This window comes from Hyperoodon ampullatus (genome assembly GCF_949752795.1).
Source record: "Hyperoodon ampullatus genome assembly, chromosome: 2".
In the NCBI taxonomy this organism is placed as follows: domain Eukaryota; kingdom Metazoa; phylum Chordata; class Mammalia; order Artiodactyla; family Ziphiidae; genus Hyperoodon; species Hyperoodon ampullatus.
The window spans coordinates 75680761-75701062 of record NC_136915.1 but is presented as its reverse complement, the minus strand read 5'-3'; the positions used below and the strand labels follow the sequence as shown (position 1 = coordinate 75701062).

The following is a 20302-nucleotide window of genomic DNA, read 5'->3' as shown; positions in this document are numbered from 1 at the left end:
TTTTCAGATCAGATTTGCTTTTCATCTCTTTTTAACTCATGGCCAACAAAGGTTGTATTAGGGGAGTATTAGCTCTCCCATTTTCTTGATGTTAATTTAGGCTTACATTAGTTTTACAAGGAGTCTAATGTTTTGCAAGAATCTTTATGTCCATTTTGTGAGGATAAGCTAAAGTGGATAATATACTCTAACAAATGCTTAAATGGGCCTATGTAAACCTTAAGTGGTGGGAATCTGCTGAAAAGCCATGAGGGCACCATACTCTGGGAACTTGCACTCCTCCCCCAGATAGCCTTGTGCACCTAATCGAAATACAGGCATCTGGCTTTCTGACCACATGAGGGTATGTTAGGTGTATAATTCATACATTGAAACTTGTAAATCTTAACTTACTTTTGCTTGGTTAATACAATTAGAAGCCCTAGCCCTGTCTTCTCACATCCGATTGGATGGTCTTGCATACGCGACTTGTGTGCACGCACCCCACTTTGGAGGCCACTGCAGTAGAAAACAAACTTTCATCCCTCTTTTTGAGTAAGGTAAGGGTCATACAAGCTGAAAATCAGTAGCAGTCTGAGCTGGTTAGCTTATTTGCTAAGTAGATCGTGCTAATGGGAACAAGGTACCATCACTGAAACTGATGTGTGCATTTTTCTGAGGCAAATGTCGAAAACCTTCACAAGTTCCTTGAGGTTAAGAATTGCCAGTAATTTGTTCTGTTTTGCTTTTTTCAAAACTTCAAGCTTCCATAGACTCCTTTGGTCATTGATTTGGTAAAGCTGGAGTTGCCCTTGGTCGTATGATAGGCTTAAAATTAGCTGACATCACCCAGCCCTGATTATCTGGGCAAAGAGTAGATTTTCTTAATAACTGATGGTAGCTCTGATGGGCTTCCTTCCTGACTTCTCCCCACAGTACCAGTGTCAGGCTTCCTTCCTAAGTCCAGCTTCTCTAGCTTTTATTTAGCCCACTGTGCGGATGACTTTTCATTCTATTCCAGATCTTGTTTTTACTCTTACAAATACTGTGTTCTTTTCCTTTGATATTTGGGTATTTGTGCCATTTATTAAGCTTATACAAATCTATGTTTCCTATGGTTTCGTGAAACAAAAATAATCCATAAGTGTCGTGATTGCTCTTATTTATTTCCTGCAATTTCAGTTGCGTGACTGCCCTGCAACTGATGGATCAGTGTGACTTAGATCTTCATGGATTTCTGTTCCTTAACTGTTTTTATGGTGTAGTCACTTCTCCTGGTTGTGTTCCCACCAATTAGCAACTCTCTGTCCTTTGGAAGTTGCAGTATTCCTCCTGCTGATCTAATTCTTGCTTACCAAGTTGTGAATGCAGCTTTCAAGCCTCCTGTGCCAAACATCCAGCCCGGTACTCAGCCCTAGAGTGTGTTGGATAAGTATGTGTCAAATGCAGGAATGTATTAATGTTTTAATCTTATGACATTGTCCTGTCTCTCTTTTGTTTTTTAGTGTTCCCTCTTTTCACTTGACACTTTTTTTTTTCGGCACTGTTGTATTTTTGATATAGTGATAAGATGTGTGGTTGTGTGTGCACCTGTGCATGCCCATGTTTAATACCCTTCACCTACTGGGGAACTAGGGAAAACCCACAAATTGAGAAGAGTGGGGCATTAAAGTGCCTTCAGAAATGTAGAGTTTAGAAAGCTTACACACTTGCATTTTCCTTGAGATACCAGAATTTTTGAACCAAAATATCATTAATATTTTTTCTGTATTTTTATCATTGTATCATCAGTTGATCACATTTGACTAGTACTATCCTATATTTCAACTATTGGCTCCTGCACGCTTGAGGGGAAAGGTTTTCATGCTAGCTTTTTCATTTTTCTTTTTATTCTTCACAGTGGTATGAGTACTGCAGCGGTTCTCTAAACACCTAAGTGAAAAACTTTGGGAGGTTTTTAAATAATTAGTGTAAATAATTTGATACAGTGAGTGATCCCCATGTTCATTATCTGTTACTTTGCCTTTTTTATTTTTTTCTTGGCCGAGACTTACCTTGTTAATCAGATTTCTTAGGGTAATATTAAGAGCAGTTATCATTTCCTGAACATTGAGTGGCCATATTAGTTGAGGAAACCAGCAGCTGGAAGAATTACTTGAAGCCTCTTGGAGCAATTGGGCTGCATCAATTCCCTTCTCTTTGTTCCAGGGCCCTCAAAGCATACTTCAATTATATCACTTGACACATTTCATTATACTTTTATCTCTTCACATCTCTCCCTTCCACTGGACTGAGCTCCTGGAAGGCAGGAAAATGTCTCTGTCAGAGCTTTGCTCACAAGGTATTCACCAAGCACTTGACCTACTACACTGTGTTTCACACCACTGTTTTCCAGGAAACAACTTCCTCTTTCTTCAGTACAGTGTTTCTCACACTAGAGGCCGAGGGTATGTTGCGGGGAGGAGTTTCCATGCCTTTATTCTCAGGGTTCTATCACAACTTTTCAGATGCCCTTTTTATTTTACTACATGAAAAGACATTGTGAATCATCAGGATGAATACATTAGCAACACAGATCCACTGAGGTGATGGTGGTTAACACTGAATTCGGTATCGCTCAAACATGCCCGTGAAGCTTCCACAGGCATGTTCTCAGGGGTCTGAAGGTTCATATTGGAGGATGTGGCTCTTAGGCACAGTTAAGATGCCACCTTCTTCTTGGAAATGCCTCCCTTGATCAATGCTCTTCATCAAGTGCTCCGTAGCACCTGCCACTCCGTGTATTAGGACATGTTACAGGATTCCCCCTCTGGCTCTGAACCTGTCTCCCCAGAGGCAGACCCCTGCTTCCATAATACTTTGTTTACTTATGGTATAGCAGCCACTGAGCTATTTGATAACTTGTGAATTTGCACTCACAAGTCTGTCTCTCCTACTGGATGCTGAGCATCTATTCAGCTTTGGGTTCTGAGCACCCAGCAAAATTGCTCAGCACAGTAAGTGTTCAGTAAGTTGGTTAGATCAAATCAGGAGGTAACTATAGCAGCTGCAAGGCAAACACAGTTAAAAAGTCTTCTTATTCTTTTGAAATGAGACTCATTTTGGTCATTGATTTTTCATTTTTTTTTGTTTTTCCCAAGGTTTTCTTATAGATATTTTTACCTATATGTCTTTAAATATGGTAAGCATGGTTGTTTTCTAATCTGCGTCTGATTCTGATATGCTTGGCCCTATTTCTACTGTTTCTTAAGTTGACTGCTTTGTGCTACTTTGTTTCTTCGTGGGCCTGGTTTGTATTAGTACCTGTTAGTCAACGTGTTTTACAAGTTATTTGTTAGAGCTCCCCAAGTCCTAGGATGAGCGTCTGGAGAGGTCTGCATGTGTTTACCAAGAGACGAGGGCAATTCCAGTCTGGAGCCCCCTGAACCAAGCAAGCTCACAGTTTAACATTCCCTGGCTCACCCAGGCAAGAGGCTCAAAGGGCTGGGTTGTGACCATCATTTCTCAGTATGGGTCCTTCCCTTCCTTTCCCTCTCCCTCCCTCCCTCCCTACCTCCTTCCTTCCCTCCCTTCTTCTTTCCAGCAAAATAACCTGGCCTACTAATTCTGGAAATAGGAGGTCTAAATATTAACTTAAAAATAGAAAATCATTAACAACTGAGTATAAGCCTTAAAAAGTCTTAAAATAAGCCTTAATATAGTCTCTCTTTTTTTTTTTTTTTGAGCTTCTTTTAAATTTGTTAGTCAAGCTAAATAACATAGGTCCTAAGTCAATATATAAATGTCATTAAGATATTTTAGGTGAAAAGATCCCTAAGAATGACCCCCAATTATAAAATCTTTCTAAGAAATGAGTAACTTGAATGATCGGCTAAACTTAATAGAGTTTATTCATTAAACTTACCATCAAGATGCTTCCTGTTTCAAGAAACAGAAATCAAACTTAAACAGGCTTAAGATCCAAAAGGTGTTTATTGGCTCAACTTGAAAGTATTGGAATCATGGCTTCAGGCACAGCTAGCTCCAGGAACTCAAACATTGCATTAGGCAATCTTAACTGTTTTTCTGTGTTAGCTCCACTCTTTGGCAAGCTCTTCTATGCTGGCTTCCAGGCGAGATGGTGAGATGACTTCCAGGAATTCTAGACTCAGCCTATGCTTTAAGTCTGTGATCCCCAAACTTTACTGATTATGCATTCAACAGTAAAAGTTAAGCACATATCCCCAATGTGTATATATTATTTATAAATTATATGCTACTATATTCCACTGTTATTTTATATGTTATATTATTAGCAGAGCTAATAAAAGCTAATAAAAGCTAATAAAAGCCTCCAAGAGGCTTTTAAGATAAAGAATAAAATGGAAGTACTAATATTTTCTATTCTCCCAGTGGATTGTTTTGCACACCCCATTTTGGGGACTACTCAGTGGAAAGACCACGTCTCTTCCATTGGTTATAATTACAGTCCTGTGACCACATTTCATTGGTTCTTTTTCGCCTAGCTTGAGTCATGTGCCCATTTCTGAGTCCAGAGTCCTTGAAATAGTAAAAGCAAAATTTTGCTAATATATAGGATGACACGATTATCTGATTGGGCATAAATAGAGAGATGCTATTTTAACTTTAAAGATATTTATAATTTGGGATCTTATAATCACTGATATATCATGCAAAAAAAAAGAGACATAATCCTTCTTTCAAGGATTATAGAACAGAGATTCTCTATTTCCATAACAATTTAATTCCATTAGTCTGTACTACATTTCTGTGATTTCACACCTGGCATATTACAAAAGTATCCCACCTAGTTTTTGTTAATACTCCAGTGACAAGTGAATGCTATCTGTTAGGATGTAGGAATTGACAAGTCTTGCAAATAAAATCCTATTTTTGTAATTTTGATAATGGTCACTTGGAACAAGATGGGTAGCTATATGTAAAGGCAGGTGATAGAAGGTCCTGAATAATTTTCAGATTTCTAAAGTGAAAAGGACTTCACTGGCTGGAGAGAGTTTTGCTTGTAAGAATGGGTAAAGCGGGCTTCCCTGGTGGCGCAGTGGTTGAGAGTCTGCCTGCCGATGCAGGGAACACGGGTTCCTGCCCTGGTCCGGGAAGATCCCACATGCCGTGGAGCGGCTGGGCCCGTGAGCTATGGCCACTGAGCCTGCGCGTCCGGAGCCTGTGCTCCGCAACGGGAGAGACCACAGCAGTGAGAGGCCCGCGTACCACAAAAACAACAACAACAATTAATCTTCTTTGGCAGAGATGCAATGGCTCATCTTGATTCTGAGGTGACAGAAGAATGTCTGAGAGAAGACCTGAAGTTTTACTTCATGAACCCTTGTGAAAAATTCCAAGCCAGACAACAGATTCCGTGGAAAATGGGTTTGCAGATTTTGAAGATAGTCATGGTCACCACACAGGTAAATTATATTATCAGTTCATTTGTTCTTTTTCTTACCCCAGGATGAAACTGTTTTCCCATGTTCTGCCACTTGACTTTTGTCCTGAAAAGGCCATGCTCATGTTCATAAACCTGTAAAATTATATTGATTCTGGAGGGCAGGTGGTAGGTCGAAGTTCGGTTTAGATGCCGACTTTGTTTTAATAAGGGACTCTGAGGTCATCTCTCACAGGTTCTGTAAATATAGATAATACTAGATCTGAAGGGGGTGTGGGGTTTCTATATCTGAATGAGGCACAGGGCTTGTGAAGGCTGCCCAGTCCAAAGTGATCTGTGTTCTTGAAATCTTTTATCTTTATTCAAATACATCTTATATAAATACACTTCGGAAATCTGCATTTTGGACCGTTTTGATTTTGGATTTATGGAATGCTAAGTTTTCTTTTCATCGGTAGCTAAGTGCTTAACTAAACACTCCCCCACCTTACCTATGCCCCGTCCCCTTTCCCAGGCACTATAAGGAATGTCTAAAGACTACACTGGGACCTTTTGCTTAAATTCATATTGTTAAGCACTTTATTATCAGTTGTCATCTAGTTTTTGGGCCTGTGCTACTGAACCAGTTTTAGGGAGGCTTCTCTGTAGGTAACTACATTTGAAACACGTGTCCTTTTAAAAACAGTACTAATTTGGGATATTAGGCTCCATGGGAAAATAATCATTCTGTCATCAGTGTAACAACTGTTTGTAAAGATGTGATTTCTGGAACACAAAAGTAAATACCTTTCTAAAAATCACTTCCATATAGTTTTAGAAATGAGAGAGGCGGCTCCTGCCATAACTGAAGTTGCATCTTTATCCTGTGTTCATAAAGAGGTCTTGTCACTGCATGACATGCTGTACCAGCTCATCACGTTTTAGGGTAAACAAGTTACTTCCAAAGAGACAAAGATGAGAGGCAGGGCCAGTGTTAAATGTATATGCTTAGCTATTTTCTTTGAAAATTTTTTTCATTTTAATTCTTGGTTATGAAGTTTTAATCTTGGCAACCTACCTATAAAGTAGGTGCATTGCTAGTATTGTTTGGAAGAAGGAGAAATAATGTCCCCTTTTGCTATTTGGTTAATTTTAATTTTTCCCCAATTACTTCTCTTGCCAAACCAGCTGTCATTTCAAGTTTTTGATCTATTAATGTTATTAAAATTGTAACTTACCTAGGCATAAAATATCATCACCCTCTTTGACTTACCTTTTTTGTCCTGATAACGACTAAATCCCATGGAGTCTTCCTTCAAAACTGTATCTCTTTATGTTTTGCCATATTCACTATCTTCTCTCTAGCACAAACTCTTACACTGTTAGTTAATTAAAAATGTGTATGAAGCACGTCGTATGCTCTGCATTGTCTTGGGAGTATAAGCTGTGAATGTGTTACCACTGCTGACAGCTCACATATAGCCAGCCGTTCCATGTGCCAGGCGCAGTAAGTGCTTTATGTGTGTTAGCTAATTCCGTCCTCACTGAAATCTATGAGGTAGGTTCAGTTTTTACCCCCTTTGTATGGATGAAGAAACTGAACCAAAAAGAGCTGAGTAATTTGCCTGTGGCCATTCAGCCAGTAAGTGGCAGAGCCAGGATTTGAGCTCTGGCAGTCTGGCTCCAGAGTCTGCACTCTTATTCAAATACTGTTTCTTTCTAGATGTTGATCTTCAGAGTTTGCACTCGAGGAATACACATAAGTTAACTAGGCTGCTTCTGGAATTCATCTTAGGCCTACCTTTTTTGTCTCCATATGCACCAGTCCATTCAATACATGTCAGATTAATTTTTCTTAGAATGCTTTTATTGTGTCTCTCCTCAGAAACTTCTGTAGAGCCCTATTTTCCACAGAACAAAATTTTGACTCTGTGACCTGAAATTCACAGATTTCCACAGTCTCCTTCAACTTGCCTTTCCAACAGGTTTTCATCTCCTGTTTCCTCCCCACATCCCAGACAGATGGACCCACCCAGTGATTCTCATCCCTGCCCTGTTGTTGTTTCTCCAAGTCCAGAGGGATTCTTATTCTCCCTTTTGAAGTCCACCTCCCCTGCCAGCCTTGCCTGATCACTCAACATGTAGTTTTTCTTGGTCCACTAGTACCCCTTGCTGGCCACATCACTGATTTCACTTTTAATAGAATATTTCTGGGAATCGATCATTTACTTTTTTGTGTAACTGTACCCGGCCTCCCCTAACAAAACTGTGGTGGATTAAACTTGTGTTCCCCTGTAGGGTCATTCTAATAAGTTTTGCTACTTGGGTGATATGTAATTGGAACAGATTTCTCAAATATCTTTCTTTCCTTCAAATCCCACTTTTCTCTCCTCCTCTTTTTCTGTCTCTTTTAGCGCTCCATCCTCAAGTCTAATGGGATGGGTTCTGTTTTATCACGGTTGATGGGAAGGAAACTTTTTTTTTAGACATTCCTGCCCTGTATTCTGCAGTGATTTATAATCTTGAGAGAGGTGTCTACATTCTTTTGCTAGATCTGCTCTTTCTCTCCCATATTCTTTGTATATTATTAGAGTGGTATCTTGTTTTTACCTGGTACAGAATATTTTCTCCTCCATTGATTTCATAATCAGGTCTTAAATTCACAATCTTTGCCAGGCTGCACTTAATGTGTAATTATTTTTGTCTTATAACCTCAGCAAATCTTAAGATCTAGTTAGTGGGGCTAGAATGCACTTTTCTGTCAGCCCCTTTTAACAAATGAAATTATTTGACCAATCCTCCATCATCTCTTCACTCTTGCTCTGTGGGGGGTGTTTTGTTCTGCCATCTCAGGAAGGGGACCTCATGATCTCCCCCTCCAGGGTTTCTCTCCTCTACTGAGAGATGCTTGGAAAATCCTACCCCTGACCTGATTTGGGGCCATACATGTGGATCTTTGCTTGTTCTGTGAACAACAGGATGGAGAACATTTCCTGTTCTTGATGCCAGATGGAGGTGGTTCCAAGCAGAGATTATACCTCCATGTTCTCTCATTCCCAAAATTGAGGTAATGAGCTTTGAGTTTAAATAAGGTGGTAGCTTAAAATAGCAGCAAATTGAATGCTGCTGTCTTGGTCAAGTTATTCACTCCCCATTCACTTTTTGGGTTTCTTTAGCTTAGCTAGGAGCATGGGAAGAGTGGCTCTAATCCCCACTTCTAGAGTTAAGTTGGCAACATTTCAGTTTGAGAGGTTGTAGGCCATGTGGTCAAGAGAACAGGTGAGTCAAACAAACCTGGTTTGGATCCCCACTCTCACACTTTTCTGTTTCAACCTGGATAAAGTAGCTGACTTCAGGTTGCAGGTGTATAAAATGGGATGGACAGATTCGGTATTTGACTCTGACATCGTGATGGCCACTATTCCACTTCCTGAGTGCATAGTAGTGGGAAAAAGAAAAAAAAAAAATCCCTGTCCTTGTGGAGTCTAGTGTAATATCTCCTTCAGAGGGTATTGGGAAATTAAGTGAGAAATAAAAGTTGTAAATTTTAGGCACAGTGCCTGGCACTCAGGACATAAGAGCTGTTATTCAACACTATGCAGTGTCAACCTTGCCTACATTGTATCCCCGCTTGGCACAGAATAAGCACTCAGTAAACTTCGACTGAAGAGCTTGATTCATGTGTGTGTACCAGTTTTTTTTTTTTCATTTGTATGTCAGTATTTAATAAAACCCCCAAACAATCATGTGTGTATTGTTTCCCTGGTTTACTTTTTTAGCTTTTGAAAAGCAACGTGACCTTTCCTTTGCTGGCAGTTCCTACAGGCATCATTGATAGACATCACACGCTTGAAAGAATCTTTAGCCTTTGGTTGCTTAGCTTTCAGCACAGGTTGGATGTTGTGGGACTTCTTATCTGATATTTTCCTTAGAATAGCTGGGTTAAGCAATGGCTCAATCCTTTGACTTGGTATTTGAGGAATGTGATCTGGTGAGGCTCAGATGCTAAAGAGTGTCATCTATGTACATTCTTGAACAATAGTTGCAGGTCTGGAAAGCTAACACCTAAATTCTTTAACAGGAGTCCTAAAGTCAGATTTTTCAGCAGATGGAACTCCTGTAACATAATAAAAATGACTTTGGATTTAGGCCTGGTTTTCATTCTAGTTAGGTGTCTTGGGCAGTGTAATGAGATTAAATCTCAGTTTCCACATATGTAAAGTGGGGTTAACGGTACTAACATTTTCATAAGATTGTTGTGTTAGTAAGGGAGATAGTGCATGTAAAGCAGTTAGTACAGTGCCTGGAGTGTGATAATTGCTGAAAAGTGGTAATCATTTTTAATTATTTAGCCTTTTTAAAAAGTCAGGCAAAATTTAAAAGATAGAAAATACAGGGACTTCCCTGGTGACGCAGTGGTTAAGAATCCGCCTGCCAATGCAGGGGACAAGGGTTTGATCCCTGATCCGGGAAGATCCCACATGCTGCAGAGCAACTAAGCTCGTGTGCCACAACTACTGAGCCTGCGCTCTAGAGCCCGTGCTCCTCAACAAGAGAAGCCATTGCAATGAGAAGGCTGCATACCACAAAGAAGAGTATCCCCCTCTCGCTACAACTAGAGAAAGCCTGCATGCAGCAACAAAGACCCAACCCAGCCAAAAATAAAAATAAATAAAATAAGTTTTAAAAAAATACAAATCACTAAAAAAATTATGTAAGTTTGCATGTGCAAATTAACATTTGTTTCATCTGAAAGGTCTGGTAGTTGAACCATGGAGTGACAGCAGGTAACACAAATATCAAGGTCATCTTGTTGAACTTGCTGGCTTCACACATGATAGCAGAGTCCCAGATTGTTTTGGTGACTTAGCATGGTGAAGGTTTGGGTTAAGTTTTCTGGACTCTCATTGTCTTATAAAGCAGATGAGGAGATAAAGTGGGTAGATGGGGAAGGGTGTGTGGGACAGGGTTTATAAAGGTTTGACTTCTGCCATGGCATGTGTGTGTCTGTATGTGTGTTGATGTGAGAAGGAGAGAGAGCAAGAGCAGCAGAGCACATGTGAGGGTGTACGTGTGAGAGAGGGTGTGTGAGAGTGAGTGCAAAAGAGTATGTGACAGAGTGTGCATTGTGAGTGGAGAGAGAGGCTGTTTGTGTATGGAATTTCCTGGGTTTGGGGGGTAAACATTTAATGCCTGCTAATTTTCCCTACTTGTTGGATTCCAAGAAGAAAACTTAAGGGCAGAAAGAATACATTCATTCCTGGTGAAGAGAGCCCTTGGCATCTAACCCTGTACTATGATACAGTATAAGGAGGAATAAGTAGGAGTCTTATCACAAGAAGTTGGGTGCATGGTGACAATGTTTGGGTCGACATCATAGAGGTGGAGTGACCCCTGTTATCCTTTGTGGTGCTTTGATGCTGTAGATCTTGGAGACAGGAGCTCTTAGGTGTAAATCTCATACGAGTTCTCGCAGAGCTAGAGGAATTGAATTCCTTTGACAACAATTACCTCTTAGCTGGAGGAAGTACTATACAGGCCACTTTTCAAAAATGTTCTTCAAAAGCCACGTGCAAAACATTGTTATGATTTGTTAAAATACTTACAATTTCTAAATGTGAAATCATTTAGATTTAACTGTCCAATAGTAGTCAAGCATGTGAATTAGTGGTTTACTAAGCACAGTTGCCCCTTGAACATAGCAGGTTGGAACCACACAGGTTCACTTATATGAGGATGTATTTCAGTAGTAAATACTACAGTGCTACATGATCCATGAACCATGGTTGGTTGAATCCTCGAATTCGCAGGTTGGACTATAAATTATACTTGGATTAACCCCCGCTTTGTTCAAGGCTCAAATGTCCATCAGTTTTGAAAACAATAAATTTGAAATGCAAGTATAAGAAAAATAGATTCAGGGGTTTCCCTGGTGGCGCAGTGGTTGAGAATCTGCCTGCCAATGCAGGGGACACGGGTTCGAGCCCTGGTCTGGGAAGATCCCACATGCCATGGAGCAACTGGGCCCGCGAGCCACAACTACTGAGCCTGCTCATCTGCAGCCTGTGCCCTGCAACGAGAGAGGCCGCGATAGTGAAAGGCCCACGCACCATGATGAGGAGTGGCCCCTGCTTGCCGCAACTAGAGAAAGCCCTCGCACGAAATGAAGACCCAACACAGCCAAAAATAAATAAATAAATAAATAAATAAATAAATAATCCTTCCCTCTAAAAAAAAAAAAAAGAAAAATAGATTCAAATTAGATAAACAACCAGGACCTACTGTATAGCACAGGGAACTGTACTCAATATCTTGTAATAACCCGTAATGGAAGAGAATATAAAAAAGAATATATATATATATATATATATATGTATAATTGAATCACTTTGCCATACGTCTGAAGCTATTGCAACATTGTAAATCAACTATATTTCAATAAAAATTTTTTTGAAAAGAAAAAAATAGCAAAACTATAAAAAAAAGAAAAAGAAAAATGGATTCAGACGTAACTGATTTGGATTCCTCCTTCCTCTTCTTCTCCATCATTAAAGGCCAATAAGGTTGTTAGTCACTGGGAGTGCTCATTTCTTCTAATTTTATGCTATTTTGAATTACTGATTTAGCTTGATGAGGTTTTTTCTGGGGGGAAAGAATTCCTGTATTTTGACCTTGATATGATTAGTAAAAACCAAAGCAGTGAGATTTTTCTGGCTGATGTTTATAGGTGAGGATTCATGATAACAAGAAGACATTTGCCTCCCCTGGTAAACGGTAAAATTCATATACTTCTATTTGATTTTCTTTCCTAGCTTGTTCGTTTTGGTTTAAGTAACCAGCTGGTGGTTGCTTTCAAAGAAGAAAACACTGTTGCTTTTAAGCACTTGTTTTTGAAAGGATATTCCGGTGTAGATGAAGATGAATACAGCTGCAGTGTATATACTCAAGAGGACACCTATGAGAGCATCTTTTTTGCTATTAGTCAGGCAAGTATTTTGTTGTGACTTACCTATACTTTGAGAATATGTTGATCCTTGACCTTGTTGTCTTAGCAAAGAAAAAATTATACATATATTAACATATTCTGATTTAAGTTTTGCATAGTCTGCCAAAAATGTTTATTGCTTTTTCTGTAGCTACATTTCCACACAATAGATTTTGCCTATTTTAAGTTTTTCTTTAAGATTTATGTTTGTATTTATCCCTTCCCACCCACTACAATTGGGAGATTACCGCAGATCAAATAGCCAAATAGCTAAAAGTAGGCTTATAATCTCAGAAGCTTTGATGAATGAGAGACCAAATCTAAGATTCTAGCATCTCAATTTTGATGTCTTAGCATTAATAAGCCTAGCTGAACCTTAAGAATATAGAGTAGGATATGATAATATTTGTGTCTAGGTAGTATTGAGAAACCAGATTGGTAGGCCTGAAGAAAATATTTAAAGGAGAGAAATTCTTATTCTTTCTTATTCATTCATTCATTCATTTACTAATTCAGTAAATATTTGGGTACCTAGTATGTACCAGGTACTGTTCTAGACATTGGGAATATAGCATGAATAAAACAGACAAAACTCCTGTCCTTATAGAGCTTAATTCAAGAGGGTAGAGCCAGACAAATGAAAAGAAGTGAAAAATACAGTACAGAATGCTGACTCCTTGAAAACGCCACCACAACAAACAAACAAACAAAAAAAAAAACGCATGTTGAGAAGCAAGACTGAGCTCACTGCTAACAGTGGTAGCAGAGATGGTCCCTTGACGATTCTCCATAGGCTGTAGAGTGCAAAGTCTGGCTATAGATTTTGAAGTCTGGTTTAAGGCACGTCTTTCAATGTGAGGGGAGCTGGATAAGAACTGAGTAAAGATCATCATATAATAGTTTATGATTGGTGGGCATAACAAGATGAGGGTTTTGGTGGGGGATGTTCAGAGAGTCTTGGGAGTTATTAGACTACATCCTCAAAATGATCATCTATTTAAATGAGGTTTTGGGATGTTCCTGAAGTAAACAATGCAGTTATCTGCAATTTTTATGTTCCTGGGCAAAAGTTTCCTGGAATAATAAATTCATATTAGTGAAGATAGGGGCCAGTAAGGCCCTGGTAGTACAGATAGGCAGATGGTAAAGCTGTGTTAATGTAAGCGGTGGGTGTGGATGGCTTGGGTCCTCAGAGGTATGTTGAAAATGATAACTGGAATAAAGAGGGGAAGAGACTGGACTGCCTGATGGTGCATGTGCACTGGAGATGGATGTTTGCAGTTTTCTTTGGGTGGTAAGGAAAGGCCTCATGGAGGCGGTAATATTTGAGTCAGGTCTGAAGACGTGAACCTTGCAGATAGATACCTGGGCTTCTAGGCAGAGGGAACAGCAAAGGGCCCAGGCAGGAGTGTACCTAGAGAGCTCCAGAACTGCCTGGAGGTCAGTGTGGCTTTGGAGGTGGGGGTGTGGAGCCAGTGGCCAGTAGTGGGCTGGGAGTTCAGAGAGATAGGCAGGACCTTGTCTTTGGCTCTCAGTAGGTGGGAGCCTCTGGCTGCACTTTAGTTTCGAGTTCTGTGACGCCACGTGTTTCTGCTCAACCCAAGAAAATTACCTTGTGGTGTTTTACATTGGGGAATTCTACTGAGGGATATGAGACAAACAATAAAAAATAGCTAAAAGTATATTCCATGTGCTGTAACTTCTGATGAAACTTGTTAAGCTCATAAGTGTCTTTATTTAACTATTTTTAATAGTTTCATCGGCTAAGGAATTTATCTCTGGGGACCCTTGGTTATGGAGAAAATGAAGACAACAGAATTGGATTAAAAGTCTGTAAGCAGCATTACAAGAAAGGGACCATGTTTCCTTCTAATGAGACGCTAAATATTGACAGCGACATTGAAATAGGTAATACAGTGATAATTTCATTATATTTCTTTATCATCTTCTGTGGTAAGAGCAAAAAACACCCTCATGCACTGGCAGCCCAAATGAAACAACTTTGCTTTTGTGATGGCTGACCTATCTGAGGCTTTAACATTTGCCTGCAAAGGGCTTTGGCTCAGGAAACTATGGGTCTGCTGTGACAGGACCAGGAACATTTGTGGATCTCTTTGGTGCAACTCAAGATTGTTGGTTTTGGGGGTAAATGCACAGATGTTTCCTGTTTGTTTAATTTTTTCCCTCCGTGAGGGGGTGATTAGGCTATTTGAAAAAAAATGAGACTGTATTTGTTAAATGAAATAATGTGAGTTAAAATGCTTGGTACTCTTGCTTTTATCATTTGTTAAATATATTAATGCTCTTCAGAGGTGAATTGTGATTAATAACTCATTTTCTCTGTTTGGAGATTGGCAAAAAGTTAACATCTAATCAAGTAGAATTGTTTTGTGACATTCTGTTAAGAATTTAAAAGCATACCATATATAAATGCAAAGTATTTGACTTGAGGCTCTGGAGGTTTTGTCTTTCATTCAACAAACCTTTGGTGTACAGTTATCACGCCTAAAGCACTCCCTGTTTTATGAACTGGGGTTGCAGAGATTAACCAGTCATGGCTCCTCAAGTAGCTAACAGGTCAGAAATCGGGGTCCTCGTAGCAGTGTAAATTTGGAGTGGTTTTATTAAAAAGAGAGCTCCAGAGTTCATTTGACCATATTTCCTATAACCTGATTTTAAGGTGCCTTGGTAATACAATAGAAGAACATCCTTGTAAAACAAAGGTTCTAATTCATTTTCCACAGGCTATCTGTTCAGAATCTTTTCATGAGTAAATGTGTCCTACCCTCTTGACTCTAAAAAAAACAGCCCATAAGCCAGCACTGTCAGGGTCCCCAGGTTGCTTCCAGAGACCCATCAGTAGCTTGATTCTGTGGCCAGCAGCCTTGAAATGTCCCTTATCTTATTGCCCTGCAGGCTCTGCTATCCTGAGATCTGTGTGGTAGTCAGTCTGCAGGGGCTGATCCAGTTTCACCCTGCATCTTTCTCCTGAGCTGTCAGCTGTGCTCCCCGCCGTGGGCAGTTCCTGTAACTGGGAGTACTGAGAGGTGGAGCTGAAAGCTTGTGCAGTGACCCTCTGCTCCAAATGAGCCATGGCTACTTGTCCTCTTAAAAATGTGAGCCTTAATTGGATGAATCATACGACTATTTTCCAGTGATTCATGTGTTGTTTCCCTCAACTGATTTTTCTTGGGAAATTGATTAAAGAAATGTGGCCAAAGTCAGTATCAGTGGCTAGGCGAGACAGAGCAGAAAGCAGGATTTATTCCCTGACCATTGGACAGTGGTGTCCTTGGTCATTTCCTTTCCATCATATGGAATATTTTTAACCAAATGGAGAGAAGTTGACTATTAATTTGACTTTATTTTAAGAGAGACTGTTGAAGCAAGCTAATTATATTTTTGGACTTATTAAATATAACTTATCAAAGAGAACTTTTTAATGTATCTATTCAAAAGGTGTAAAAAATCATCGCAAAAATGCTTGATACTGGATTTTAGACTTTCTTGTCTTGGACACATTGGAGGAAGCCTGCAGACGGTATAAATAGGGATTGAGTTTGACTTCATTGGTGTGGCATTATAGTTTAAATAGGTGAATTAGCAGAAGCTGTTCTAGATTACCTATTTATGAATTTTGCAGTATCTTTATGATTAAGAGAAGCATCCTTCAGTGTGCTCAGTGCAGAGATCTGCCTGTGTGCTGCTTTCCTGGTGGGTTTATGTTTAGCTGCATGACTGATTGTACAGTTCAAGCTAAGGGTTTCCCCTAATTCATGCTGAGGGCATGTCCCTCTATCCCTGCCTCTAGACCTATAGCTTTACAGTTCAGCTTCACTGGGGGCACTGTAATGAATCCTGTTAAAAAATATATTTTTTTACAACATTTAGATGATATCATTCTAATACAATATTTCACTTTCTATAATGCAGATTTTGAATTTCTTATCTTCTCCTTTCCACATATCCTTAGCATGAAACATTATGACCATTTCATCATTTTACCTGTCATTTTAAGAACATATTGAATCCACCCTCCCTTTGTCTCTGAGAGGGTTGTTATTTCATTTGCTGGAGTGTTCTGCCTTGTAAATGAGGTTCATTTGAGTGATGAGGCTGCTACTCCAATATCAGTTTGTTCTGTTTGAGGTTTGAGGTTTTACTCAGGGCTTTTGCCATTCTTAAAAAAAAAAAATCTCAGTTCTTAGGTTTTGCTGCCACCAGGTGCTTGGTGGCCTCATGAGCAATGACTGTAGCATGAGGTATGGCAGACTCCAGAGAGTTCTGAATGTGTATGTAGCTAAAGTGTAGTTCTCCCATTACAATTACAGAATCTGAATAATCAAATAGATTTTTATAAGGCAAATTTTACAGATAGTGTAACATTAACTAACATGGGCTGTCATATTTCTCTGAATCCGTCATCAATTTTTTAAAAACTCACCTGTTTTATAAACATTTGAAAGTGAAAAAACTGAATGTCTTTTTTCATTTTAAAAAAAATTTGTATTGGTGTATAGTTGCTTTACCATATTGTGTTAGCTTATACTGTACAGCGAAGTGAATTAATGTCTTAGAATGAATGAAATACAGGAGAAAAAGACCTAGGACAGTATCTGGCACACAGATTTTTAACATATTCCTCCTTCTTTCAGAATACAGTCATTTACCCAGATAAGTTTAATTTAAATATTATTTTTTCCTTTTCCTTTACTTTAGAATAAGAATGTTAAAGGTAGAAGGGCCTTAAATAGCCTCAGTTTGGCCTTCACTTTACAGTTGAGGAAACTGATGTTCAGTCAAGCTTGGTGACTAGGTCAAGGTCATGTAGTGATTTAGTGACCGTGGGTCTTTGCTACTCTAAACCCGGTAACATGGGCATCACCCAGGAGCTTGTGAAACATGCAGAATCTCCAGGCGCTCCCCCAGACCTGCAGAATCCAAATTTGCATCTTAACGAGATCTCTGAATGACATATACGCACATTAAGCTTGGGAAGCTCCGGCTCAGTACTCTGCAGCTGCAGGTCTCTGACTTCACACAGACCTCTCTTTTACCAACTTCACACATTTTATACTGTCCATCACCATCGGCCTTCAGTGCCCCCTGTACCAGCTTGGACACCTCTGTCCATCAGTATCACTCCCTTACAGAAGCGGTTCGGGCGCTTGCCTCTCCCTTCTTTCTCACCTGGATCCTGCCAGCCATCACCAGGGTCCTCTGTGGCCGAGCCCCGGTGCCCCAGCTGCTGATACCTTCTGGAGAAACGGGCCAGAGTGGAACACGCTTACACTGCCACACCTCCGCACACAGCACCTCCAGCAGGCTTCCCGTCAGCCCGGTGCTGCAGAGGCGAGGCCGCGCCCAAAGGCCTCCCACAGCACCAGGGCCCACCCCTTTCAGCTCTGCGAAGCCGCCTCCCTCTCTCTGCACACATATTCGCATCTCTGAGCTCAGTTCCTCCCTGAGTTCCAGACTCCTCCTCCATTCAGCCGGCTGCTTGACAGGCCACTTGACGACCCCGCTGTGACTCTAATAGGGATTTCAAACCTGCTGTGTCCCAAACAGAACATCTCAAGCCTCCTCCACCCCCCACCCCTGGCTCAACCTGTTTCTTTCTACTCTTGCCCATCTCAGAAAACGAAACCAACATTTTCACATCATGCCATCATATTCCCAGTTGCTCAAGCCCCAAACTTGAATGTGTTGGTTTCTCCATTTCCATTGCCACCTCTGTAGTCCAAGCCGCTGCCACTCTTGCTTGGACTGGTCTCCAGCCCCTGCCCTGCCCATCAGCAATCAGAATGATATTTGTTTTTTAATTGGCTAAATTGGGACATCTCATTCCCTGGCCTAAAAACCACGAGTGGCTTCCCATCTTTTTAGAATAAAACCCGCAAGTCCCTGTAGGACCAGCCACCCGCCTGCCTCTCCAAGCCCCTGCTTCCCTGGTCCTGCCTCCTTGCTGTTTGTTGAACAAGTCAGGCTCTTTCTTGCCTGGGACTTAGTGCTCACTTTTGTCCTGCCCGGAGCGCTCCCCCTGGATCTGTGCTCAGCTGTGCTCTCCTTCCTCCCTCAGGTGTCGCTTTAAACAGCCCCAGTGCCTCAGAGCCCTTCCCAACAGTTCTCCTCAGGTAGGGCCTCCCCACCCACTTAACCTCCATCACTTCACTGTCTTGGCGGTACTGTGCACACCATGAAATTGTCTTGTGTATATTTTTTCACTCTTGGTTTATCTCCCCCACTACAGTGTGAGCTCCATACAGACCTCGTCTGTCTCGTTCGTTGCTCTACCTTCAGTACCTGGCACAATGCCTGCTCCCTGAAAGCTTTCAGTAAATATTTACTGAATAAGTGAATGAGTCAGGTAGGGAGCCTCGGCCTTTTGAGTTTCCGAAATAGGTGCTCAGAGGTCAGCCTCATCAGTGTACTGGTGAAGAGCTCAGGCTCTGGAACTGAGCACATGTGGCTTTAAATTCTGGTTGGCCACCAGCTAGCTATGTGACCTTGAGGAAGTTTCTTGGCCTCTCTGTGCCTTGGTTTGTCCATCTGTAAAATGGCAACAATAGTGTATCTCTCACAAGGTTGCTTCGGGGGTTAAACAGGATGATGCATTAAATGAGAGAACCTATAAAGCCCCGAGCACAGTGCCTGGCAGAGAGTAAGTCCCCGTATGTTTTTGCTATCTTTATCATCCTATCTTTAGTTTCCTATAAAAAAAGCTTCTTTTGATCAACTGCCCTCACTGTATCAATCAAGGCCCAGTCAGGAAAACCAGCATTGAATTGTTTCTTGATACTAATGGTCCATTTGCCAAACACAGGGAGGCACCCCCTCTGACACCTGCCTTTCTTAAATATTGTGGCTGTTGAGCTGTCCATTCAGCTCTGTGTCCTTGTTTTTGGCCCAGGATGCCTGATTGTCATAAAATGTAAGTGTGTCCTCCATATTTTGAGTGTCCTATATACTAGGCAATGGGTGTTCAACAGCCACAGCAGTTGTGCCCTTGCTCTCAAGGACCTTATCTTCTAGTTGAGGAGATAGATAAGCAAATAAAGAGTCAAATTGTGAGAGAAGATTCTAGAGAACAAGCCATAGGGCCTACTCGGGTTCTCAAGCACCTACTGAGTGTCGGGCACTGCAGGAGGCCCTGACTTTTCCATTTTTGAGGCAGCACAAAGCGGGCAGCAGCAGCCCAGGTGAGAGTCAGCCAGGCTGGTTCACACCAGTTCTGGCATCAGGGCTGAGTGACCTTGAAGGACGTTGACCATGAAAGGTGTTCATTGTCTCCAGACCTCCTCAGTTTCCTGCCAAGGTGTTAGGCTACACAATAATGAGACTAATTTTTATGTGCGGCTCTTGGAATCATTCTTTTATAGTTTACAGCTCATAACTTATTTTTATTTGAATACAATGTAAGTTCCTTTCTTTCTCTTAATTTTTTTTTTTGGAAAAGTATTGGACTAAACAGAAAAGTTGCCAAATAGCACAAAGCTGTCCTTGTATAGCTTTCATCTAACTTTCCCAAATGCTAACATTTTACCCATTTGCTTTATCATTCTTCCTACATAAAAAAATTTCTCCTGAAATCTATGAGACTAAGGTGCAGACACAAGGCCCCTACCTCTAAATACTTGTGTGCATCTCCCCAAACAAGAACGTCCTCCTCATAACCACCGAACAGTGCTCAAAAGCATGAGTTAACGTGGATGTGGTACTATAATCTACAGACCCTATTCATATTTCATCAATTGCCCTAACATTATCTACAGCAAAAGCCATGCCTAACCTCCCTGGTCCAAGATCACATATTGCATTTAGTTGTCATGTATCTTTAGTCTCCTATAATCTGGAGAAAAATTGAGTTCTTGGCTTTTTTTTTTTTTTAATGACCTTGACATTTTTAAAGAGTAGAATGTCCCTCCTTTGAGTTTTCCTGTTGTTTTTTTTTTAAT

At 40.6% G+C, this 20302-nt stretch overlaps 1 protein-coding gene across 2 annotated transcripts in view; it reads left to right on the top strand.

Annotated features, from left to right (window-relative positions):
- The window catches only part of MCOLN2 (mucolipin TRP cation channel 2), a gene marked incomplete at both ends in the record, with an annotated part of 63804 nt that overhangs the window by 13436 nt on the left and 30066 nt on the right, over positions 1-20302 (top strand). For both annotated transcript variants that reach the window (XM_079697487.1, XM_079697486.1), the window contains 3 exons: positions 5246-5405; positions 12175-12348; positions 14102-14255. In XM_079697487.1, the coding sequence (XP_079553613.1) occupies positions 5246-5405; positions 12175-12348; positions 14102-14255 (488 nt within the window). The remainder of the gene's footprint in view (positions 1-5245; positions 5406-12174; positions 12349-14101; positions 14256-20302) is intronic.